Source organism: Lagopus muta, chromosome 28, assembly GCF_023343835.1.
Source record: "Lagopus muta isolate bLagMut1 chromosome 28, bLagMut1 primary, whole genome shotgun sequence".
Lineage (NCBI taxonomy): Eukaryota > Metazoa > Chordata > Aves > Galliformes > Phasianidae > Lagopus > Lagopus muta.
In genome coordinates, this window is record NC_064460.1 from 1,562,732 (window position 1) to 1,587,982 (window position 25,251).

The 25,251-nt window shown below is 51.4% G+C and overlaps 1 protein-coding gene across 3 annotated transcripts; it reads left to right on the forward strand.

Annotated features, from left to right (window-relative positions):
- Positions 1-2,115: 2,115 nt before the first annotated feature.
- SLC4A8 (solute carrier family 4 member 8) lies at positions 2,116-24,021 on the forward strand. 3 transcript variants are annotated; one of them, XM_048928458.1, is made up of 25 exons: positions 2,116-2,287; positions 6,962-7,046; positions 8,180-8,314; positions 9,264-9,399; positions 9,471-9,631; positions 10,524-10,676; positions 10,840-10,928; positions 11,048-11,205; positions 11,645-11,732; positions 12,241-12,387; positions 12,459-12,550; positions 13,113-13,287; positions 13,593-13,726; positions 14,521-14,766; positions 14,862-14,967; positions 15,764-15,925; positions 16,741-16,854; positions 17,187-17,348; positions 17,891-18,142; positions 18,868-18,936; positions 19,475-19,648; positions 19,856-19,993; positions 20,398-20,498; positions 20,697-20,808; positions 20,972-24,021. In XM_048928458.1, exons 1-24 carry the CDS (start codon positions 2,243-2,245, stop codon positions 20,782-20,784), a joined length of 3,210 nt encoding a protein of 1,069 aa, XP_048784415.1. In that variant the 5' UTR covers positions 2,116-2,242; the 3' UTR covers positions 20,785-20,808; positions 20,972-24,021. The 3 variants fall into 3 exon arrangements, with proteins under 3 accessions (XP_048784415.1, XP_048784416.1, XP_048784417.1); XM_048928459.1 differs by having other exon boundaries at positions 20,697-20,801; XM_048928460.1 differs by having other exon boundaries at positions 6,965-7,046.
- Positions 24,022-25,251: the final 1,230 nt, after the last annotated feature.

Sequence of the window (25,251 nt, forward strand, 5' to 3'; positions counted from 1 at the left end):
TACGGTGCAATTAGTCACCCCCCTCCCAGCCAGATGGTCCACGGTGACACAGGAGTTTCTTTTTTTAATCCCACACTTTCCATTGGTGTGAGCATGCTTCTGCTTCCCAAATAACCTTAAGTATAGGGTGTTTGTTTTAGCTGCAGGGTGGGCGGTGTTATTGTTTTCCCCAGGTCTGCTCACCGGGTCTGCGGTGTTGTCGTTTCTGGAAAGGAATGGCAGATTGGTGGCAGTTTCCAGTAAGGAGAAATTGGAAAAATCAAGGCTGGATTGGAAAATCAAGCAGAATTACGCCTGTTTTATTTCTTGCTGCTGGGTGCAATGCCTTGGGTTGGGGGTCAGCGCGTCCTCCTGTGGCTCTTGGTTTCAAAGCAGGGCTGGGTGAAGGCGATGCCACCATTTCCCAATGGAAACCAAACTTTGAAACTGCAGCTGGAAAACAGATCAGGGTGGGAAACGTCCAGTTGTTGGGTTTTCTAATGAAGAATGCTGGGCTGTGGGGAGGGAAAAGGGGACACGGGCGTCCTGGCCGAGCGCAATCATCCAGTATCAGAAACATTACGACCACATTTTTACAGGACCCAAAAGCAATCAGGATCCCACCGGACACAGGAGGGGGAATGCAATACCTCTAATGGGGAATGTGGTGAAATATTTACATTTCCTCCATCAGCAGCAATATTTCTTGAAGGAAGGAAGCTGCACTTGTGCCCAATCCCCCCCCCAGCTGCTCCCCATCCCCAGGGGAAGGGGTTCACCACCCCACAACCCACAGCAGGAACACACCTGCGCTTCCAGAGAGGGTAGGAAACTGCTACTGTCTCTGTTAATTAATAACTGATCCTCTGTTTACATCTCCCATTAATAGAAGAGAAATGTTTTCCTTATCCCAGACATGAGCTCAAGGAGTCTGAAGCTGGGACACGGAACAAAGGGCGTTTCCAATCACATAATAACATCAGAGCATTACCACCAGCAGAGTGTTACTGTGAGGGCTGAGAGCCGTGTCTTGGGCAGGGGATTTGGGAAGGGGCTTTTGACTTTAGGATTTGCCACTGAAAATAAAGCAGGGAGCAGCAAAAGGGAGTAACAGTGCAGTCCCTGCAGCAGGGTGAGCCTTGGGTGTGATTTGAGGATCTTTTAGGGCTTGGATTCCCTTGAAAACACTGCGTTTGGGGGTCGTGGAGGATGTCAAGCTCCCAAAACATTTGGGGAAAAGCAGTTTTTGAGGTTTTTGCCAACACTTCTGCAAAATGCCCATCAGAGGGGGAAGTGTCTGCCAGCCCCCTGTGCTTCTGACCACTTTCTGCTGGGGAAATGGGGCCTCCAGGGGGGACTGGTCCTGTCCCTGGGGAATGAAGGGAGTGTTGGGGGTGGTAAGTTGAGGGGAGGATGCTGAAAGAGGCCAGGAAGGGGCAGGGAGCTGGGCATGAGGATGGAGGGCCAACAGAGGGTGAGGATGGAAGGGGGGAGGGGGATGTTTGGAGGGAGCCTGGGGGTGATTCTGAGGGGAGCCTGGGGGATGCTGGAGGGGGAGCAGAGTGATACTGGGAAGGGAATTATGCTGGAGGGGATTCAGGGGGTGATGCTGTGGGAACGATGCTGGAGATGGGGGTGATGTTGGAGGGGAATTGGAGGTGATGTTAGAAAGGTGGTGAAACTGAGGTGAAATTGAGGTGATGCTGGAGGTGGGGGTGATGCTACAGAGGGGGTGATGTTGGGGGGGAATTGTGGGGTGATGCAGGAGAGGAGGTGGTGCTGAGGAGGAATTGAGGGTGATGCTGCACAGGGGTGAACTGGGGGATGATGCTGGAGAGGAGGTTGGTGCTGAGGGTGGTGATGGTGTGGGGCTGAAGCTGGAGGGAGCAGGGGGGGGTGCTGTCTGAGTGCTGTGGGGCTGCTGCTGAAGGGGTGGGGGGCAGGAAGGGAATGCTGGTGGCACAGAGACATGGGGGTGATGATGATGGGGGCCTCGAGGGGCGATGCCGGGGAGCGTAGGGGCCGTGCCGAAGGGGATCTATGCGGGGGGAAGAAGGGAGGCTGTCAGCTGCCCCCCCAGTGTCCCCCCGATGCCCCCCCAACGGGCTCTGCCTCCTTCCCCCGCCCCCTCCCGGCCCTGGGCGGGGTCTGTTCCCGCTCCGGAGATGGTGGAGCCGATGTGAGCGGATCGGGGTGCAGAGCGGCTGCGGCCCCCCCTGGCCCCGAGCCCCGGGGGGAGCCCGGCCCCCCCCCCAGCCCAGCTATGCCCGCGGGCAGCACCGAGCCCGATGGCATCCTCAGCTATCAGGTGGGGGGTGCATGGGGGGGGGGTACCCGGTGCGGCCGGAGGATGCTCTGTGGCTGCTCACTGCGGCATTTCCAGCGGCGGGGGGGGGGGGGGGGGGGGAGAGGATGCAGGATGGGGGGCATGCAGGGCGTCTGCTAGGTTGGGGGCAATGTGTCTGCAAAGAGGGGGGTGTGCGATTGGTCTGCAGCGGGGGTTGGAAGGGATGGGGAGGGAATCTGTAAAATGAGGCATAAGGAACGAGTGGAGGGGAGGGGAGGGGGGGTGCAGGCTCTGAAATGGGGGTGCAGAGAGGAGGCAGATGTAAGGCCGAAGGGTGGAGGTAAGGGGACACGGGGGGATGCACAAGGTGGATGCAAAGAGAGGTGAAAGGCGCCTGCCTGGGAGGGGCACAGAGGGCGTATGGGGGTGGGGGGGTCTCTGGCTGGTGGCACCTCCCTTGTCCCCCCCTCCCGTCCCCTCCACACCTGGACGCGTCCCCTTTGTGTGGCCACAGCCCATCGGAGCGGGGACAAAAGCCCCACAGCACTCAGTCCTGGGAGGGGTTAAGTGCAGCAGGGAGCAGCAGGGAGGTTCCCCCCCCTCCCCCCCCATTTTAGCATCATCTTGTCTGGGCTGTCCCCAGGGAGCACCTCCTGGCCCCGTTGCACCCATCTATTGAGCATCCATGGGACCCAGCACCCCATGGGACCTGGCATCTCCCATGGGACTCCATACAACCCATCAAACCCAACCGACCCCGTAGAATCCCATTCATTCGACCCTGCACCTCAGGGAAGCCTGCGCCCCTCACTGGACAGCATGCCTCCATTGCACCCTGCACCCTCTGTGGGATCCTGCACCCCATGGGACCTCCTACATCCCTCATAGGACCCTATGGATCCCTCTCTGGACACCATGCACCCCTCATGGGACCCTATGCACCCTCCATGGGACTCCATGAACCCCCAGTGAGACCCCAGATGTCCATTGGACCCTGCTCCCTCTGTAGGATCCTGCACCTCCTCTGACCCTCTGCACCCGCCGTGGGACCACATGCATCCATTGGTCCCCATGTCCCTCATGGGACTCCACAAACCCCATGGGATCTTGCACCCCCTGACACCCTGGACCCCACATGGGACACATGCACCCATGGGATCCTGCAGCCTCTATGGAAACCCATGCACCCAAGGGACCCCACAGCAGCCCGGGGTCCCCCCTCATGTCTGGAGCAGCTGCCCTCATTGCCAGATGTGGGTATGGGAATGAATTCACCTTCCCTGAAATGGGGGGAGATAAAGATGTGGGGATGGGGATGGAGCAGGGACTGCTCTCAGAGCCCCTCTGCCTCCTTCCCAGATTGGCTCCATGCAGGCAGCTGTCCTCATCCCATAAGAACCCCAAGATCAGACTTATTCATTCCATTTGGGTGCAATTAATCCCCTCCCATTGGCTCAGGGACCCTCACAGACCCCGTGCTCCCATCTCTGCAGCTCTGCTTGTGTGGGGTGGGACAGTGGGGATGGGGCTCACAAAGTGCTTTTTTAACTGGAAAAGCTGCAATGAGGCAGGGAAACTGAGGCAGGGCACCCATAAATCCCTACTGCAACATGAAAATAAAAGAGAAGTTTTTGCTCAGCAAACAGCAACGTGGAACAGCTGCTGCTGCTCCAGGGCTACAAACAAACCCTCGAAACTCGGAGTCCCCTTTCCCATATTGTGACAATTGGGTGTTTTCTCTGAAACCATGAGATCTTCCCATTTCCCCAGAGAAATAAACACTGGGGGTCCATGCCTTAAGGGACAGAGTGTTTCCTCAGGGCTGTTTACTTTGCTGGCACCATTACACGATGCTTCAAACAGGGATGGGCTGCTCAGACCCCAGTCAGACTGTGGGTTTGGCACAAGGAGGTGCCCCCCATTTTCTGTAGTTGCACCGAATGCTTGAATAATACAAAAGCAGCAGGATTGGAGCTTGGATCCCGATGGGATTTGTGTTGAGCAGAGCTCGGTGTCGGCTTCCCTCGCCGTGTTGTCTTACAGCTGCCTCACCTTTCAGGGCCAGTGCTTCACCTCCGTCCTGAGCGGATAGCAGGAGGGAAATGTGCAGCACAGAGGGATGAGCTCAGAGCGGGACGTAAGGCAGGGCAGTGGAGAGCTGGGGAAGAGAGGAGGTGGTCACCCGGAGGGGTCCCAAGTTCTTGTGTCCCACAAGGGTTGTGGGCAGTGGTTTCACCAACGTGGGGTGCAAAGCTGCAGGGGATGGAAATAAGAAACCTTTGCACGGGGCTCCGCTTTGCTGCATCCTCAACCTGGGAGGAGGTTCTGCTGGTTAGAAATAGGTTGCCTTGCGTTGAAAATTTGGAAGCTTTTTTAATCCTTCACCACCTTCAGTCCCATGTTAGGGCTCAGTTTGACTAATAAGGGGCTAATGGAAGTCGTGCCAAAGTGAGACCTTCCTGCAGTTTGCACAGGAAATTGCCACAAAACCCAGTGCCATCCCATAATATTGGTTTTCCTGACAGTTCACACGTCAGCAGCTCAGATTTTAAATGCCCAAACGACCTTCAGCCGCTCCATTTTTCAGCCCCGTTAACAGATGGGCTCCAACCTGGAGCACTTTGGGCACCGCTGCCCTTGGCTCAACCAAATCCCTCATCCCCATGGAACTCCAGCAGTATTTTGGCCATGACCTCAGTTCCTGTGGGATGTGGGGATCGGGATTTTGGAGCAGCCCCAGGGCTTGGAGGGCACTGGCTGGTGGAAGGGTTGGTGGGGACATCGTGTTGGTGGGGACATCGTGTTGGTGGGGATATGGTGTTGGTGATGGGAGCATCATGTTGGTGGGAGCATCATTTTGGTGGGGCCATCGTACTGGTGGGGGCATCATGTTCATGGCAGCATCGTTTTGATGGGACTGTCATGCTGGTGGGGACGCAGTGTTGGTGGGATCACCATTTTTGTGGGGACATAGTTAGTGAGACCATTGTATTGATGGGATCATCATGTTGATGGGGCCATCACGTTCATGAGACCTTCATTTTGATGGGACCATCACGTTGGTGGGGACACCGTGTTGGTGAGCATCTCCCAGTTTCGGACTGCGTGTCTTTAATTAACCTCATTGGCCGTGCCCCATGAATTCTGGTTCCAGAAAACCCACCCGTGTTTGTTGGGACTGGGGGCGTCACTGGGTTCCTCCTGGTGGGGACAGCTCTGCTGGGGGGGGGGGGGGGGGGGGGGGGGGCAGGATCCACTCAGATGTCCCGGAGGAGCCTGGCTAAATGCAGGACCCAGAGGCTCCACCTGCCCTCAAAGGTGATGTCCAACATGGGGCTGAGCCAGAGAGCAGCTGCAAGATAACTCTTGTGGAGAAGCTGCAGGTAGCACTGCCAGAGCTCCTTGCACAGCAGCCAGAGGTGGTGCTCTGGGGAGATGGTTTGTGCTGGGCAGGGCGGTGCTGATTTGTGGTACCCACTGAACACACCCAAGCTTGCAAGTTGGCAGTGATTTTGTTCTGTGCTTTCATCCTGTGCTTTTACTGAGGTTGTTTTGTACAAATCTGGGCTGGGGGAGCTGAATTTGCTGCTAAGATGGGCTGCAGGTGAGCAAATAAGGGAGCCATGAGCGCTGCTTTGGCCATGGGAGCATCAGGTCAACCCCAAGAGCAGCCCTGCTGTCCAACACATCAATCTGGAGAGCAGCGGTGCGGAGGGACCCCCATTCCCCTTCCCAACACATAACCACAGATCGGGGGGTGAGCATCCTCCTGAGCACCTCTGCAGCATCAATTTCAGCTGCAAATCTCCAACAGAAAGTGCACCATTATCGTCTGTTGGAACAGCCCACAATCTTCTGGTGGCTGTGATGTCAGGTATGGTGAATGGGAATTCACAGCTTCCAGCCCTTTGTCATCCCCCTTCATGGAGGAATAATTTGGAAACCAGTGGAAACACAATGGTGCTCATTTGGAGGTCGCAGTTTCTCTTTGCATTGGTGAAAGCACTGCGGTCGTTGTGGTTGAATTCCTGTCCCTGAGTGGATGCGAATGGAGGAATAGATTTTCGGCTTGTGATGCACAAATGCTCTCCTGATGCAGCAATGGTATCTCAGCCCAGGAATGCATCGGCTCTTTTGCAAGGGGAAAAATCACGTTTTCCATAGAGGGCAACCAGGGCTGACCGTGCTCCCACCGTGCTGGAGATGGAGCTGCCCTTGTAGGTCTCTGCTTTTGGAGTTGGTGACGGCCGTGTCCTGTGGCCAAGTGCCACCTAGCGAGCCCTGCGGGGATCTCCATCCCGCACAGCTGCACTGCATCTTCAGGAATGGAAAATGCATTCCCCCCCCCCGGCTTGAAATCCATTTATTTAATAGAATCAGAAAAGGGTTTGGGTTGAAGGGACCTCAAGGATCATCCAGCTCCAACCCCCCTGATGCAGGCAGGGCTGCCAACCTCCACATTTAATACTAAACCAGGCTGCTCAGGGCTCCATCCAACCTGGCCTTGAACACCTGCAGGGATGGACGGGGCATCCACAGCCTCTGTTTGTTCTAGAAAGCTGCAAAAGCAAAGAAGTACGGGTTTTGTCTTTGAGGGCATCTAACACACGCTACCCTCCCCTCCTGCAGTAAATACTGGCAGCCTCAATTTCTACAAAAGCACAAGAATAAAATGTAATCCTGCTCCTTGCCCAGCAGGGACCCGATGAAGAGGCAGTGGTTGACCAAGGAGGAACGAGCAACGTTGTCAATATCCACTATGAGAAGGAGGAGCTGGAAGGTGAGAGGTTGGACTGGATGATCTTTTCCCACCTTGATGATTCCGTTAGGCGATAGCAGAACCTGCTGTGCCTGTTAACCAAGAAACATGCTCCCTTTCACAATTTTCATATTATTATTTCATTTAATGGAGGAAGGCAGGGTGAATCCCAGAACAGTAGAGCTGGAAAGAACCTTTGGGTTCCTCCTGCTCAGACAGAACTCTATGGGCTCCATGCCCTTGTCCTGGCTCTGGGCAGCACCAAGCAGATCCCAGCCCCATCCTTCTGGGTTCCTCCTTTAGATGTTGATCTGCACTGCTCAGGACCCCCTCCCCTTTTGCCCCCCAGGTGAGCAGCCCTCTCAGCCTGTCCCCACCAGGAGGGACTCCAGGCCCCCAGTAGCTCTGCACCCTCCACGTTGCTCATTGCAGCAGTTCCCTGTCTGCCCTGAACTGGGAGCCCAGTGCTCCAAATGGCTTCTCCCCAGTGCAGAGCAGAGCAGGAAACACCTCCCTGCCCTGCTGGCTGTGCTCTGTGCAGTGCCCCACAGGGAACCTTTGGCCAACAAGGCACACTGCTGGCTCATGGTCACCCTGTTGATCGACCCTTGGTCAACTCTTGGTCAACCTGTTGGCCACCATTGACTGTCTTGTGCATGCTGCTGGCTCATGGTCACCTTGTTGGCCACCGGGACCCCCAGGTCCTTCTCTGCAGAGCTCTTTTCCAGCAGCTCAGCCCCCAACCTGCCCTTATTCCTCCCCAGGTTGAGAATGATTTTCCCTCAGTGAACCCATGCTGACTGCCTCTGATAACCTCCTTTTCTTCCAGCATCACAGCTCCCTTTCTCAATGAGGCTGCTCCTGACTGGATGAGAATTGCAGACAGGGCTTCAATTCTTTGTTTTCCTCTTGTTCTTTAGCTCAGTATCAGGAGGGTGACCTGATCATTTCACCACCTTGTCCTCATTTTAAGGATAATCCCATTTCGGAATGAACAACTCTGAGCTTTGTCCAGGCAAAGCTTGAGTTGAAGAAGAGATTCAACCCTCTGGTGTTAATTTTAAAGAATCGGGAGCCATGGCTTTTTGTTGTTGTGTTGTAGCAAAACTCAAGTAAAAATAAGCCCACTGTGTCACGGTGCTGCTCACCCACAGGACACCGGACCCTGTATGTGGGTGTGCAGATGCCCCTGGTGAGGCAGAGCCATCGGCACCACCGGCCCCGCAGCCAGAAGCATCGGAAGCGCGAACGGGCGAAGGAGGCAGCCCCCGAAGAGCAGGGCTACCACTGTGAGTCCTGGGGATGAGGAGCCTTGAGGCTGGGGGGGTCTGGCTCTGTGGGGCGGCCTCGAGGGCTATAGCTGCTATTTGGGGTCAAAATTGCATTGCTGAGCAAGGGTCTCTATTTGCAGAGCTGGAGATGGGGAGCTGTGGGAGGTAGGGATGTTACTGGGCATGGAGGGGATGGGTTGATGGTTGGATTCGGTGATGCTGGAGGTCTTCTCCAACCGCCATGATTCTGTGATTCCTGTATTGATTGAGCGTGGTGGGGGGTGGTTGGATTTGGTGATCTTATGGATGTCTTTTCCAACCTTTATGATTCTATGATTCTCGTGCTGATTTGATGCCCGGCCAGCTGCTGTTTTGGGGGAAAATTGCATTATTGAGAGCAAGAGCCTCTGTTTGCAAACTTTTCTTGGGATTTTTTTTTTTCCCAGACAATTAAACACATAGGCTCATCTTAGGGAGTCTGTCTTCATGTGGGAAAGTCACATTTATTGGAGGATGTAGAATAGATTGGAGGAGACTGGGAGGGATTGGAGGGGGGAAAAGCTTATTTTCCAAAGGAGTGGTGATGCAGTGGCACAGGCTGGTGGCCCAGGGAAGCAGTGGGATCACCATCCCCAGAGGTGTTCAAGAACCGTGGAGGTGTGACACCTGGAGAAGAGGTCATTGGGCATGGTGGGATGGGTTGGGGTCAGACTGGGTGATCTCAGAGGTCTCTTTCAACTTTAATGGTTCTGTGATTCTATGATTCTGTTCATAGGGATTCTGTTCATATGATTCTATGATTCTGTTCATTCTGTTAGGGATGTGGTTAGGGGGCATGGTGGGGATGGACTGATGGTTGCACTTGGTGATCTTAGAGGTTTTTTCCAACTCAAGCTTTGCCTTTAATGGATGTTTATGGTTGACCTGGCCCCAACATGGCGCGTTTGGCTCTGTGCTTCTCCCATAGACACGCCATCCCAGCGGGTGCAGTTCATCCTCAGCACCGAGGAGGACGAGCAGCACGTCCCTCATGATCTGTTCACCGAACTGGATGAGATCCGCGTGAAAGAAGGCGAGGGCACAGAATGGAAGGAGACAGCGAGGTAAATGGCAGCTCCTCCTGCATCAGGGCTGTCCGCAGTGCCGTGGGGCTGACCCCGAGCGGTGCCTGCAGGTGGCTGAAATTCGAGGAGGATGTGGAAGACGGCGGCGAGCGCTGGAGCAAACCCTACGTGGCCACACTCTCCTTGCACAGCCTCTTTGAGCTGAGGAACTGCATCATCAAAGGCACAGTGCTGCTGGATATGTGTGCCAACAGCACCGAGGAGATCGCAGGTACCGCTCGGTGTCGGGGTGGGACTGTGCACTTCAAACCTTACCCCCAGGCATCCCATCCTTCAGAAATCCCGTTGCAGTTTTGTGTCTCAAAGGTTTGTTGGGCTTTGCTTTGGCCTGGCGGCAGGCTGAGCGTTTTCTTGCAACGTGGGACCCTTCTGAGAGCCATTTCTGGGGCTGGAGAAACAACTTGGAGAATATTTTCCATCCAAAGCAGGCGTTTGCGATCAGGGCTCAGCAGTCTGCTCATGGAAGCATGGAGCTTTGCATAGAGCTGAACCTCTTAGAAATGAACACAGTCTGCATAAGGGCTGAGCTTCGTTAAGTAAATTAGTTATTACCAGCTATTTCCTCATGTTCTTTTTTCCCTTTTGCCTTAACACTGAGGATTTGGGAGCTTTGAAGGCAGAGTTTATCTGGAAGATGACCAGGCAGTTTGTTTCGGGGTGAGGGGAGGAGGAAGATAATAGAAGTTAATTGGAAAAGCAGCTTTGGAGAAATGATGGTTGACTGGTGGTCCCCATTCAGCCCTTTCAGGAGGCAGGGGAGTCACAGCCATTCTCAGCACATTTCTCAGCAAATTGCAGTCATTTGGTGGAGGGAACTCAGGGAAGGTCTGTGCTGTGGGTTGCTTTTAATTTGATTGGATACGTGGAGCAGCACTGAAAGACCAGACCAGGCTAGGAAATTGCATTATTTAGAAGGAGAAATAATTACCATAGTTGAGCAATGAATAAGCACTTTGATGCTGTTTTTTAGCAAAAGAAAATGCTTGCTTTTGTTGCAAAAGCTCAGTTGCATTAAAAATACCTCATGGAGTAAAGCTGAGCTGTGCTGCGTCCCTCTTGGGTTCTGCAGGGGTTCTGCTCTCACATCCCTTTCCCACCCTCAGATATGATCCTGGACCAGCAGAACCACTCCAGTGAGTTTGATGAGAGCATGCGGGAGAAGGTCCGCGAGGTCCTTCTCAAAAAGCACCACCACCAGAACGAGAAGAAGAGAAACAACCTCCTCCCCATCGTCCTCTCCTTCGCTGACAAGCCAGGTGAAGGGTCCTATAGGGCCAGGCACTGGGTGAAGGTTCCTGTAGGGTTTGGCACCAGGTGAAGGCTCTTGTGGGATCCGGCCCCATTGGACTTGCCCTGCACAAGGATTTGTGTCCCAATTGCTCCTTGTCTGTCTTTCTGAGTCTTTCTTTCTCCTCCCAGCCCAAACGCTCATCCCCCATCCTCCTCCCACCACCATAGAAGCTAAAAATGGGGTAAGCCACGACACCAGCCCCATGGATTTAAGCAAGGTGAGATCCTGTAGCTTTCTTAGGGCTGGTTTTGCTCCTGCAAATGCGTCTACAGCAGAGTGCTGTGGGCTTCCACTTTGGGGTAAGAGCCTGAAAAGCCCTTCGTTTGATGTGCACAGGCAGAGCTGCACTTCATGAAGAAAATTCCCACTGGGGCTGAAGCAGCAAACGTGCTGGTGGGAGAGCTGGATTTCCTTCAGCAGCCCATCATGGCCTTCGCCCGCCTCACCCCGGCTGTCCTCCTCTCGGGCATGACAGAAGTCCCCATCCCAACCAGGTCTGAAGGAGAAGCACAAGGTTCTTCTTTAAAAATAACAACAAAAACCAACATCTAAATTCATCCTGAGAGAATGAGGCCAGCAGGAGCGAGTCTGCAAGCACATTTCCCCCATCTCTCATTCTCCACCTTCGTTTCTCCCTTCCCTGCTGTGGTTTCTAAGGGCACTGGCCGATGGCAGTGAGCATCAACCCCAAAATTATAAAATGCACTGGCCAATTGTAATGAACATCAACCCAAAAGTTAAGAACTGCCCAACTTTAATGAAAGTCAGCTTGAATGGTCAGTTGTCAAAGGTGATGGGTTTTGATGAGTTTAAAATCCATCACCTGTGTGCCCAGTCTCATGTTGTGCTCTGGCCTGGAAGCTGCTGGCATTTCTTTGGGCGCTCCTTAAGCAAGGACCTGTTCTTCTCTCTTGTTTGGTTTTCCTCACTCAGGTTTCTGTTTGTGTTGTTGGGACCAGAAGGAAAAGCCCATCAGTACCACGAGATCGGCAGGTCCATGGCCACGCTCATGACGGATGAGGTGTGATGAGATAATTCAGATCCCAGGGTCGTTTTTGGCTTTCTTCCTCTCTCCCCATCTCCACTGCAGTGAGGATTTCGGATCACCTCCACTGTAGCAAGGAAGCAGATCTGGAGACCTGAAAGCTCCCAAATTTTGCACCTAAAGCCAACACCAGGGGTCTGCATCGCCCCGTATGGAGGGCATGGTGGAGATGAGTTGACAATTAGACTGGATGACTGTAGTGCTCTTTTCTAATGTTAATTATTCTATGATTCTGTCCCAGAGCCCACATTCCCATCCTGGTTACAATCCTGCACCTCATCCTGCTCTCCAGAATCCCCAACATGCGAAACCTCTTTAAGATGACTGAAGGATGGGAGGAAATGACCCCAAATCCCACGATGCACAAATTTTTCCTTTTGGGGGAACTTGGGGGAAAACTCTTCCGCGTTTATCTGGGAGTTTATTGCGCTGGTTGGGACAACAGTGCTGCATTGTCCCCTCACCAGTTGTCCCCTACCTGCAGGTTTTTCATGACGTTGCCTACAAAGCCAAGAACCGGGCTGACCTGGTGGCTGGCATCGATGAGTTCCTGGATCAGGTCACAGTTCTGCCACCAGGGGAGTGGGACCCATCGATCCGCATCGAGCCCCCCAAAAACGTCCCTTCTCAGGTGGGTGTGGAGGGAGGTGTGAGGGGGTGGGTGGGAGACTTGGGAATAAATCCATCTCTCTGTTTGTACAGAAAAAAAGGAAGGTGCCCGGAGCTCTGGATGACAACGCTTCTCACAGAAAGCCTGAAAAACATAGCGGCCCTGAACTGGAGCGGACGGGAAGGTGGGAGGTTCAATATTCTTATTTAGAAAAAAAGGGGAGATTTGGGTGAGATTTGGGGTGGAAATTCTTTACCCAGAGGGCAGTGAAACCACTTCTGCCCATAGAAGTGTGGGTGCCCCATCCCTGGAGATGCTCAAGGATATAGATGGGGCTCTGGACAGCTGATGGAGGAGTGGGACCAACCCAGGGCAGGTGGTGAAGCTGGAGGGGCTTTGAGAACCCTTACAACTCAACCATCCTATGGTTCTGTGATCTTGAAGGACCCTTCCAACCTAACCACCCTGTGGTTCTACGATCTCAAAGGACTCTTCCAACCCAACCATTCTCTGGTTCTGTGATCTTTGAGCTCCCTTCCAAACCAAGCCATACTGTGGTTTTATGGTTCTATGTGGTTCTATGATGGGGTCTCAGGGTAGCTCCTTTTCATTGTTGGAGGGTTTTTTTGGTATGTGTAAAATGGGAGAGGGACACTGCTTTTTAGCTATGGAAGCTGCTCTATGCCCATAGTTGCACAAAATTCTCCATTCTGCCTGCCCTATCTATTTTCTTGTCCCTCCTCCAGACTCTTTGGAGGTTTGATCCTGGACGTGAAGCGGAAAGCACCGTGGTTCTGGAGTGACTTTCGGGATGCGCTGAGTCTGCAGTGCCTGGCATCCTTCCTCTTCCTCTACTGTGCCTGCATGTCCCCTGTCATCACCTTCGGGGGGCTGCTGGGGGAGGCGACCGATGGCCACATAGTGAGTGTGGGGTGATGGGGAGGTGTGTGGGGTGATGGGGAGGTGTGCATGACCATGACACAATGGGACACAGCATGATGGGACTTGCTGGGTTGGCAGTTGGGCTTGATGATCTTCTAAGTCTTTTCCAACCTAAATGACGCCATGTTTCTATTTACTATTTCTGTATTTCTATTTTCAATTGCAAATTTACTTTCTTTTTTATTTTTCCTACAATAATGCTTTTCTCACTTTTTTTTTCCACTCTTTTTTCATCCACAAATGCTTTCCCACGTGACTTAATTGCTCTTCTCTTCCCCGGGCAGAGCGCCATGGAGTCGCTGCTGGGCGCATCCATGACTGGCGTTGTCTATTCCCTCTTTGCTGGCCAACCTCTCACCATCCTTGGCAGCACCGGCCCTGTCCTCGTGTTCGAGAAGATCCTCTACAAGTTCTGCAAGTAAGATTGGCTGCATGGAGCTTTCTGAAGGCTGAGATTTTTTTTTTCTGTTATTTTTCTTAATGGTAGCTGTGAGATTGGAGATGATCGGAGTTGGCTACTGTGGCATGCGCCGAGTGCATTGCATGTTCCTACCTCCAGGATGCAAGGGTTTGTGCAGAGTTTGTGGGGTTGAGGCAAAACAGGATGAGGAGAAATCACATATATAGAGATGTCCAAGATGGGATGCATGAGTGAGAGGAGACAAATCACTCTGTTTTGGGAGCATGAAGGAAGATTTGCTTTGCTCTCAGCCACAGAAGCAAGTTTTTTTTCCAAAAGCAGAAATACATTTTGCCCAAACAGCCAAACAATTTTCCCTTCTGCTGAAATATTTTGAGATTTGATGATTTTGTTGAGGAAGCAGGAGCTTTTCATGCCAAATGCAAACTTTCTGTGACAGCCATTGCCGTGATGGCTGTGATGACAGTGATTAGCCACCCTTGCTGCAATTAATCACTCACATCATTCAGGCAGCTGGTGCTGGATGCCCAACCAGAGGGTTTTGGTGTTGGCATAGGGTGATGGGTGAACACAATGTGCTCCCCTACAAAGACCTGACCTCAGTTACCCTCTGAGATACTGACACCGCATCACTGTTAAATAATGCTAATTACCTCATTGGCCTCTCCACCCATGGGCCCTGCAGCCCCGCGGCTGTCTGTAGTACACGCAAACCACATTCCTTGGCACGTTCCTACATCTCTCTGGATTTTCCCTGAGGGAAAACCCGTTCGCTTTCCCTCCCATCTCAGGGACTACGCGCTCTCCTACCTGTCCCTGCGGACGTGCATCGGGCTGTGGACTGCCTTCCTCTGCATGGTGCTGGTGGCCACGGATGCCAGCTGCCTGGTGTGCTACATCACCCGCTTCACCGAGGAAGCCTTCGCCGCCCTCATCTGCATCATCTTCATCTACGAGGCTCTGGAGAAGCTCATCTGCCTGGGAGAGACCTACCCGGTGCACATGCACAGCCAGCTTGACTTCCTCACCCTCTACTAGTGGGTTTTTTTCCCCTAAAACACCCCACTGGCAGCACCTTAGGGCTGCGCCAACGTTGCTCCCCCTTCCCTTCCCCTTGGTTCTCTCCTCCCAGCTGTAAGTGTGCAGCTCCCACCCATCCCACCAATGAAACGCTGCACTTTTGGCAGAGCAATGAGGTCAACCCTGCAGCCATCGCCTGGGAAAACCTCACCGTATCTGTAAGTGCCCGTTGGTGTCAAGGCGGTGCCAAAGCCCTTCGGGTGATGCTGTGCTTCAAACTGACGTGAAAAATCACTGCTGTGGTGCGGTGTGTGTGGTGCCCACCTGCGGTCTTGGGACGGAGTGCACCATATTCTTAGCTCTAGTGGTGATGCCTGTCACCCCCAGGCATGCTGCAGGGGCAGTATTTCTGGCTGGGAGTGAGATCGGTGATGGTGTGAGCACTGGAGGGGTTGGAGGTCTTAAGTTCATGCCTGAAGGTGGTAATTGGTTCTTTAATTGGCCCTCAGTAACTCCAGGGCTAGTTCTTATTCAGCACTGTCTGCACCTACATGCATAAGTCTTAGTGTCCAAGCGTGCACGTATCTGCATATCTGAGCGTGCACACGTCTGCCTGTCTGATGTGTCCCAGGGATGAGCCCTGGGAGATGGTGCTTTGTCTCTCCTTTCCTACCATGGTGATCACCTCCCTCCTTCCCTTTTTTCCCTTTACTCTGCCCCCAAGAATCCCCTTTGGGCGTCTTATCCCCCTGTGGTGCCTTCAGCCATGGCTGCATGCAGTCCAAATGGAGAACTTGCCATGACTCTGTGCCTCATCACAGCCCAATTCTCCCTCTCCCCTTTGTTGATGTGTCACTCGTTAAGCTCCCACTACTCCTCAGATGTAAACCTCCCCTGCCAGCAGCAGGCACAAGGTCATGGATCTCGGACCAGGCCCCCAACCCTGCCCCAGTTACCCAACATTTCCTTTGAGCACATGTTCCTCTTTTGCGTCCTCATGCTCTGTTTCTCCAGGAATGTCGACATTTGCATGGAGAATTTCATGGACCTGCCTGTGGACACGATGGCCCCTACACACCCAATGTCCTCTTCTGGTCCTGCATCCTCTTCTTCTCCACCTTTGTCCTCTCGAGTTCACTGAAGATGTTTAAAACCAGCCGCTACTTCCCAACCAGAGTAGGTAGAAGGTGGGGGCCAGCAGCAGGCCCCACACTCATTGCCTCAAATATTGCAGCATTTGCCACCACTGGGTCAAGAACTGCTGATGGAAGAGCCTTGAAGGCCATGATCTCTGTTGGCTTGGATGGGATCTCCATTGGTTTGGATGGGATCTCCATTGATTTGGATGGGATCTCCATTGATTTGGATGGGATCTCCATTGGTTTGGATGGGATCTCCATTGGTTTGGGTGGGATCTCCATTGGTTTGGGTGGGATCCCCATCAACTCTTTCCTTACCATTTCTGTGAGCTCAGTGATCTCTGCATTTCCTACCTGCCTGAAGGCCTGTCCCAGTGCAGTGTAAAATGATGACATGATTCTATGAAAATCAGATCCTCCAAAGTTATTTTTTTCCCCTCACCATTGTGTACTCTAGAGGAAGGTTGGTTCATATGAGGAGCTGCCATAGAAGAAGATATATTTCTTCTCTATAGGGAACAAATGTACCTCAGTGCCTTATTCCCATGTCAGCAGTGAGAGTGGCGGTGGTGACAGATGTTTATTTCCAAATATTTAATAATGATTAAAATAAAAAGAACTAAAACATCCCTTTCCCCTCAATTAAGCTGTTTTCTTTTCTATCTGACACCAGATCTCACAGGGACAAACACAGCAGCAGCTTCTAACCAAGGGATTCAGCTCACGTCCTCAGAGTGGTGGGGTTTTGTTAATCAGCCTTCATGTTGTTCACATCCCTAAGCTTTTTCATCTCGTGCTGCTCCTGTGTTTGCCATGACCCTTTCTTTCAGCACTGATTTCTTGCCCCCATAGGTCCGGTCTACGATAAGTGACTTTGCTGTTTTCCTCACCATCGTCGTCATGGTGGTCATCGACTTCCTCATTGGGATCCCATCACCAAAGCTCCACGTCCCCCATATGTTCAAGGTAATGGGGAGCTTTGGCACAGGGTTGGCTTCACCCCGTGACTGTGCTGCTGGGGACATCAACCTGCTGATAATGGGGCTGGACAGGGCTGAGCCTGAGGGAAGTGGTGGTGGTGTGACTTTCTTCCACCTTCCAATGCATCACTTCTCTCTGGAAACGAGAAAACAACCCTAAAACTTGATATGGACAGGAGAAATATCTATGGGTGCTTGCAAAGAGTGCTGCTGAACCCCTTAGCAGAGAGTGATGCAAAGCATTGAGAATGCTTCAAAGTGGAGATGGAGGGGAAATCCAAGCTGGCAGGTGACACTAATGCTGGTGCTTTGTCCCAGCCCACCAGGGATGACCGTGGGTGGCTCATGAACCCCATAGGACCCAACCCATGGTGGACGGTGTTGGCTGCACTCATCCCAGCTCTGCTCTGCACCATCCTGATATTCATGGACCAGCAGATCACCGCCGTCATTGTGAACAGGAAGGAGCACAGGCTGAAGGTAAGTGGTTGCGAGAGGAGAATCCAACCCCAACCCTAAAAAATGCAAACACATTTGCTTGGGGCAACACAGCTCTGCTTGGCAGGATGCTCCTCTGCACTAATGATGTCACAGGGAGGAAACAAGAAGGCAGTTTGTACAGGAAACCTTTCAGAGGCAGCAAATTAACCTTGTAACAATAAGGAGGAGTGTTTTTGTTTTAAAATGTCAGTAGCAAATTTAGGGGAATGAATAGTTTTAACACAGTGCCAGGAGCCTGCCAGTCACGTCTCACTTGTGAGTGGTGGGAGTGTGCTGCAAGGATGGGAAAAAATCGATGTTTTTTGAAGAGTTAGGAGCTGTACTGAAAAAAAACCCACCCTAGAGTCTGCTTTGTCTGAACTCCGGACAGATTTTCACAGGGAGAACTTGTGCAAACCTGAGCATATCTGTAGTTGTTTCCAATTGTTTTAGATTTGCAAAGAGTTGACTCGAGCTCGAGCAAGCTGCGAGTTTGGCTCATTGCTCTTCTGCTGTGGGATGCTCTGTTTCTCGTTCTGCAGAAAGGATGTGGGTACCACCTGGACCTCTTCATGGTGGCTGTGATGCTCGGGGTGTGCTCAGTGATGGGGCTGCCCTGGTTTGTGGCCGCGACCGTCCTCTCCATCACCCACGTGAACAGCCTCAAACTGGAGTCAGGCTGCTCAGCTCCTGGAGAACAACCCAGATTTTTGGGGATACGAGAGCAGAGGGTCACGGGACTGATGATCTTTGTGCTCATGGGCTGCTCCGTCTTCTTGACTGCTGTGTTAAAGGTAGGAGGAAAATGCAAAGCACCCAACAGGCTGGAGGATTTTTGGAGATTGCACAAAAGTAGTCTCTAGTCCCCTCTCCAGGTCCGAGGGGCACAGGAGGTGATCCCAAACCTTGAGGTGGGACCCATAATAGCAACTGGCCCCACTTGCACTTCCCAACCCTTCAGTTGGGCATACTTGAGGGCACCAAGCCACATCATTTTTTGATTGTCTTTTGGACCGGCCTGTGTTTATGGTCTACAGCCTCATGCATTCAGACCACTACATCCACTCTCTTTCTCTCAGGCAGTAAGAGGACAGGTTGCACTGTGCTCAGAGCTGCCGTTCCTGGTGGCTAAATGTGCTGCAATCTTCTCGTGCACATTCCTCCCACAAAGTCATTTAATCTCCAGGCTGAAGGCAGGCACGCCACCTCTGCATGTTGCCACAGGAATATGCAGAGCTGTTTTCCTGCCGTCACAGAGCGCAGCATATGGTAGCATGGGTGAAATCACCTATTTTCCTGCAATCTTTCTGGAAAATTGGATTGTTCTGATGAAAAAGCCGCTCAGAAGTTCTGCCTAAAGCAGAGCGCTTCTCACATGCATGCACAAAATGTCCAGTGGATAAAATTCGACACATCTCCAGCCCTGTGGGAACTGGAAGGCTTTGGGCAACTTTATGCAGAGTGAAAGGATAAGATTGAAAATGCAATGGCTTTACTTAAAATAGCATTCTCTTTGCAGTTTATACCAATGCCTGTGCTGTACGGTGTCTTTCTCTACATGGGTGTATCGTCGCTCAGAGGAATCCAGGTATGGACTGTTGCACCACGCAGATGTTTGCTCCCTGATATTTCGTCTTACTGAGAGAAGGGGAAAAAAAGGTCTTGCAGCCAGTAGTGGGGGAAAAGAGAAAAGCCTCTTCAAGTGCAAGAGATGGAAATAGAGAATCATATTGGAAGGAACCCATAAGGGTCATGGAGCCCAAATTGTTGCTTGGAGGTGGTAGAGGCAGAGGAAGGGGATCTGCAGGGCTGAGAGGAGCGGGTGGGTTTGGTGCTCTCTGTGTTATGGCCTCAGTGCTTTGTTACGTGAAGATGGGAGAATTTGATGCAAGAGGAAGGAAATGTCTCCCTCTCGTGGAAGTTGTTGCTGGAGGATTCATTAGGCGAAGGAAAGTTAATTATAGAATCACGTGGGATAATTGCAGTTTGGTGACGGCTCTGCAGGGTTATGTTCCCACAGGAAGGGATCAACGCTTATTGTGGGAGCCCTAATAAATTCCTACAGGTCTCAGTAAGGCCAGCAACTCCCTGCAGTCCCACGGTGGCATCTCCTCATTGTTTTGCAGTTCTTTGACCGCCTGAAGCTGTTTGGGATGCCGGCCAAGCACCAGCCTGACTTCATCTACCTGCGGCACGTGCCGTTGCGCAAAGTGCACCTCTTCACCCTGGTGCAGCTCACCTGCCTCGTGCTGCTCTGGGTCATCAAGGCGTCCCGTGCGGCCATCGTCTTCCCCATGATGGTTGGTGGCTCTCAACAAGATGCTTGCAGCATTGAACGGGGTGTAGTCGTGCCTCTGGTCTCACCATGGCTTCCCTTAAAGTCCCTTCCAACCCAACCATTCCATGGTTCTGTGACCTCTAAGGGCTTTTCCAGCCCAACCATCCTATGGTTCTACATTCTTGAAGGACCCTTCCAGCCCTACCATCCTATGTTTCTGTTTCTGAAGGTTTTGGCTCTCGTTTTTGTCCGGAAAGTCCTGGATTTTTGCTTCTCGAAGCGAGAGCTCAGCTGGCTGGATGACCTCATGCCAGAAAGCAAGAAGAAGAAGTTGGACGATGCCAAAAATGAAGCCAAAGAAGAAGAGGTAATGCTACTGGGTGCCTGGGGGCTGTGAAATTTCTATCACAGCCAGTCATTAAACGGTGTGAGGAGTCTGAAACTAAGCAGAAGGAGATTCCAATGGCTTTTGGCAAACATTTTTTTACCCTAAATCATCACTTGAACAGACATACATTAAGCTTAACTGTTGAACAATCATACAACTTTAAAATGCCTTCTAAAATAAAATTGTTTTATTGTTGTTATTTTGATCATTATTATTATTGGAAAGATTTGCTCATCATGGGTCTTTAAACCCCCAAAATGTTTGGAGCGAAAGGTTTTCTTCCTGCTCCTGCTACAGCTGCCGAGGAGCAGGAGGGGCAGCATGCAATGTCTGTGTGGGGTTTTTGCTCAAAGACAGGAGGTTGATCTGCCCTTCTGCTGCAGGAGTCTCAGCAAATGATGGAAGCTGCTGCTGCAAACTCAGTCCAGCTGAGCCTGGGGAAGACGAGCTACGTGGGTGTCCCCAAGCAGAACAGCAGGGACAGGTAAAGACCCATCACATGCCAGGCGTGGTGGGATGGGTTGGGGTTGGACTGGATGATCTTATAGGTCATTTCCAACCTCAGTGCTCTGTGATTCTATTCAGGGACTCGGTGAGTGGGCTTGGTGGGGATGGGTCAACGGTTGGACTTGACGATTCACGAGGTCTTTTCCAACTGTAAAAACTGGTTCTATGATTGCAGGACTGACCCTTCTGAGATCAACATCTCAGATGAAATGTCGAAGACAACTGTGTGGAAGGCTCTCACCATGAATGCAGAGAAACTCTGAATCCGAGGAGGAAAAAGGTAAAAGGTAATGGTAATGGTGAATGCGACCGTGCTGCTCTGCAAGCCACAGCGCCAAAGAGCATCAGGCAGCAAGTACTGGAGAAATTGAGATTGGAGGATGGATGATTTTAGAGGCCTTTCCAACTTTAATGATTCTGTTTCCCTCTTTTTCTTTTCTCTCCCCTCAGTTGTCCTCTTTAGGGATCTTGGCTTTGAAGGAGAGGAGCGAGAACGTGACTCAGGGATGAGCCGGTGCAGCTATGCTGGGTGGAGGAAGCAAACACGCACCCTCCCTGGTTCTCTCCTCCGAGTAGCAGGATTCCCATTAAAGCCATTTAAGACGTTTCCAGTTATCCTTGGTGTGCTTCAGGCATTCAGTATCTCTAGACCAGCAATCTGAGGTGCACCTCGCTGTCAGTGGGAGCTCGGTGTTGCTCAGCCTCTGTGTGTACGTGTGTGTGTGCGTGTGTTGTCGCGGTCTGTGGTGGTAGAGGGGCAGCTACCGCTTGGTCATTCAGTGCTATCTAGTTTTTTTTTTAATATCTAATCTCTCCCCCTACCCCCCCCCTCATTTCCCTTTTTCTGTCCAAATATAAACTCTGAATGTAAAAAAGAATTTTCTGTTATATTTGACGCATTCTACACTTCTTCGTCACTGCCAGATTTTGGGCTTGGTTCGGGGTCCCTGCTTGGATTCGTTCTTCCCTTCTATCTCTTACCGGTGTGGGAGAGATGTCCTTTGTGGTGGGAAGTGCAGAGAGAAAGGAGAAGTGTTTGTTCCAGTTTTGCCATCATTTTTTTGCTTTGACCCCAGAATCAGCAGGTGCCCATGGAAGGGCTTGGAATTGAGTGATCTTTAACAACTCAACGGATTGTTCTATGATCATTGATCATTCAAAGATCATTGCTTCTATGATCTTTGAGGTCCCTTCAACACAGTCTTCCTATGATTCTATAGCCTTTGAGATCGTTTCCACCATCATATCATTCCATGATCTTTGAGGTCCCTTCCAAGCCAACCGTTCTGAGGTTCTATGATTTTTTAGGACTCTTCCAACCCAAACCATTCTGTGGTGCTTTGATTCTAAAAAGCTGAAATGCCACCTTCTTGTCCCTGTCTGTGAGTTGGATATAAGGAAACTCCTAAAACCCACTGCTTTGAATAAACCACGTAGTCACGGGAGCAGCCAGCCACATCCATTGCTTTCCTTGCTTTACATCCTCAAGAATACTCTGCTCATTTTCTTTGCCCCCCACCCCATGCAAAAAGCCTTTTCTCTTTCAAGGTAGCATGGAGCATCAGGAAAATGAATTATCTTCAATGTCCCTTCCAACCCAACCATTCGGTGATGCTATGGAAGCAGGAAGAGGTTTTTCCTTTTTGCTTTCCCTGCTGCCCTGCAGGAAGATGCTGTTGAGCAGGGATGGTACCCATGTGCTCCTCACATTTTGGGAGCCATTGGGCTGTGCTCTGACCCCTGAGACAGACTCCCTTGGGTGGCCACGGAGCCTGGGAGGAAAGGGAACACAGAAGGGACAGTTGTCCTGTCCCCATCCCCATGTGAAGTGGCTCCAGGCACTTGGAGCTGCTGCCATCTCCTCATCGCATTTGCTGTCCCATCCATCGGTTCAACCTTTCCATGCCTCAGACAAACCCAGAACCCATAAATGGATGGGGGAAAATAATCTTCTGTAAGGATGTCAGTGGTGCATCAGCAAACGGGGCAGAAAGTCACTGATTTGGATTTGCAAACCGTGCTTTGGTGGCTGGTGGCTGTCAGAGAAAGAGAAAGGGATTTACTTCTTGCAGGGGAAAATAAACTTGAGTTGGAGGAAGGAAGAGCTGCAAAGCCTGGGTTTGCTCAGTGCACGAGAGCAGTGCAGCTCTGACCTTGGAATTATTCACCCTCTGTCTGCAGGACAGCTGCTTTCTGTCCATTAGCCTCTGATTATGAGCAGAAAGTCGGTCTCCACTCCTGTTCGCCCCAGAAGGGACTGGGGCCAGGGGATGGGATTGTTTTCTACATGCACTCAGTGCCCCACAGCTGGCATTGAAGGAGCAGAAAAGTCCCAGCCATGAAGGCAAATATTGTTGGTTCCTTATGTTAAAAGCAAACCAGGCTTCCTCAGAGTGCCCTGGCACAGGATTCACAAACATTCGGATCTGAAATGACTTTTTCCCCTGTTTGCAGGCCTAGTCTTCTCTCCTTCATTTTAAGTTATTATTTAAAAGGAAGCAGAGTTCTAATTCTTAATGCCACTATTGCAATTGCAGCTGCAGTTCTTGGTGCTGCTGCTTCGTTTGCTCACCACCAACCCATGGATTGCTCTGTATGAGCAGACTTGATTGGGGCTGGTGATCTTAGAGGTCTTTTCCAATTGTAAGGATTCCACGATTTGGGGAGGATTTGATATTTCCATGTAGGGGGCAGGGAGCATCCCAAAGGCAGCCCTGGAATCAGCATGGGATTAAAATCACTTCCTTGCAACGTGCCGTGTTGGTTCGGTTGGCAGCAAACTCCATTCCCCCGATGCAGGATGGGTGCTGGGGTTCATCCTCATCTCTGGTGCCTTAAAGCAGCTCCTGGGGCCATGCACAAAGGCGGCTCTGTTACATGAGGGGGCTTTGGAAGCACTGGGGGTGCGAGGAGGAGGAGGAAAAGGAGGAGGAGGAGGAGGAGAAGGAAGAAGGATCACCACCAGCAGTGCAAAAAGCAAAGCTCCCCTCTCCCATAGGATAAAAAAATCCCAAATGAATCCTATGGAGAGCCCTAAGTGAAGAAGGGCGGGAGGAAAGTAAGAGGGTAATAAGCTTGGTGCTGGCACTTCTGTTTTGTCCCGGTATATTCTCCCTTCTGCCATTCTGAATGTAGAAATAGAGGAATTATTTTTGTTCCGGAGATACTGAAATGAATTTATTTTTGTTGCAAGAGATGATCTAGTTTGGAAACGCACAGTGTTGTAAATAAAACGGGGAGGAAAAGAAAACATCCGACCAAATCTGTGTTGTCTCCCAGTTCCGAATTTTAATTTATATGTTTTTAAAGAATTCGATTTATTTAGGGCTCATTCTGTGAAACCCAAATGCCATCACTCCGTGTCGCTGTCTCGTGGTTCCTGTCTCAAATTGTTGCTGCTATGGACATGTTCCACCATCCCAGCCCCATCTGCTGGGTTTTTTCTCTGTCGTTCACTGACCACAATGGGAAAACAACCCAATAAAATCTGTTTGTGTCTCTGTGGTGCTCCGGTGTCTTTTGAAGGGCTGTGGTGCTGATGGAGAGGGTTGGAGGTGTTCCTGGAGATGTTTATGGATGTTACACACAGGTGGGGGAGTGAGCAGCACTGATCTGGGGGAAATCCATCCCCGTTGGGGCTTGTGAGCTGGTGGGAAAGATGTGACATTATTGGGGTTTTTTTTGAGCAACATCACTTTGTGTCCTTGATCTGTAGCAAAACTCCACCCAGAGAGAGCAGTCCCTCTGTCGTGTGAGGTTTTCTTTTGGTACTGCTTTCAATACAAACAGGGCAGAATTAAACAAAGTATGTTCGACTCGTCTTTCATACTCCTTTATTTAATCTTAGAGCCATAGGTCTGAGCAGATGGGATACTCAGGGGGGTCAGGAGGGGGCACCCTGGTTACCATCTACCTAAAATTGAAGGAATTTGGAGAAAAACGGGGCCCCTGGTCAGAGATTGGTTCTCCCAAAGTCCCCAGGCAGCAGCATGCAGGATCCCCATGGGGTGCTGGGGTGGGTTGGAGCACCCAGAACCAGAATTAGGAAGGGCAGCACGGCAGGAACGGGGGGTAAAGAGCAAATAAATTGGGCAGAGATGCTGAGCTGCAGCGCTGATTTCAGCAGGGGATTGGGAAACACCATGCGGGCTCGTGCAGTGGTTCCATGGATCAATCCTTCTGCAGAGGGTCAGATTGCTGCTGGTGATGCAGGGGTCCCACAGCCATGGGTGCACGCTGGAAAGCCTGGGATTGCTGTTTAATTGTACCTTTTAAAAACGAAATAATAAGTCAATAAATGGAGAGAGAGAAAGAGAGAGAGAAAGAAAGAGAGAAAGCAAGCAAGCAAGAAAGAAAGAAAGAAAGGGAGAAAGAAAGAGAGAGAGAGAGAGAAAGAGAGAAAGAAAGAGAGAGAGAGAGAGAAAGAAAGGGAAGGAAGGAAGGAAGGAAGGAAGGAAGGAAGGAAGGAAGGAAGGAAGGAAGGAAGGAAGGAAGGAAGGAAGGAAGGAAGGAAGGAAGGAAGGAAGGAAGGAAGGAAGGAAGGAAGGAAGGAAGGAAGGAAGGAAGGAAGGAAGGAAGCAACTGAGCACCAAACAGTTTAACAGAACAGAAACTCTCCCACACACAAAGTGAAAATGGCTGAGCACAGCTCAGTGCAAAACCGCTCCTGCCCCATTGTTGATGGTTGGGCTGCATGGATGGTTATATGATCTTGATGGTCTTTTCTGACC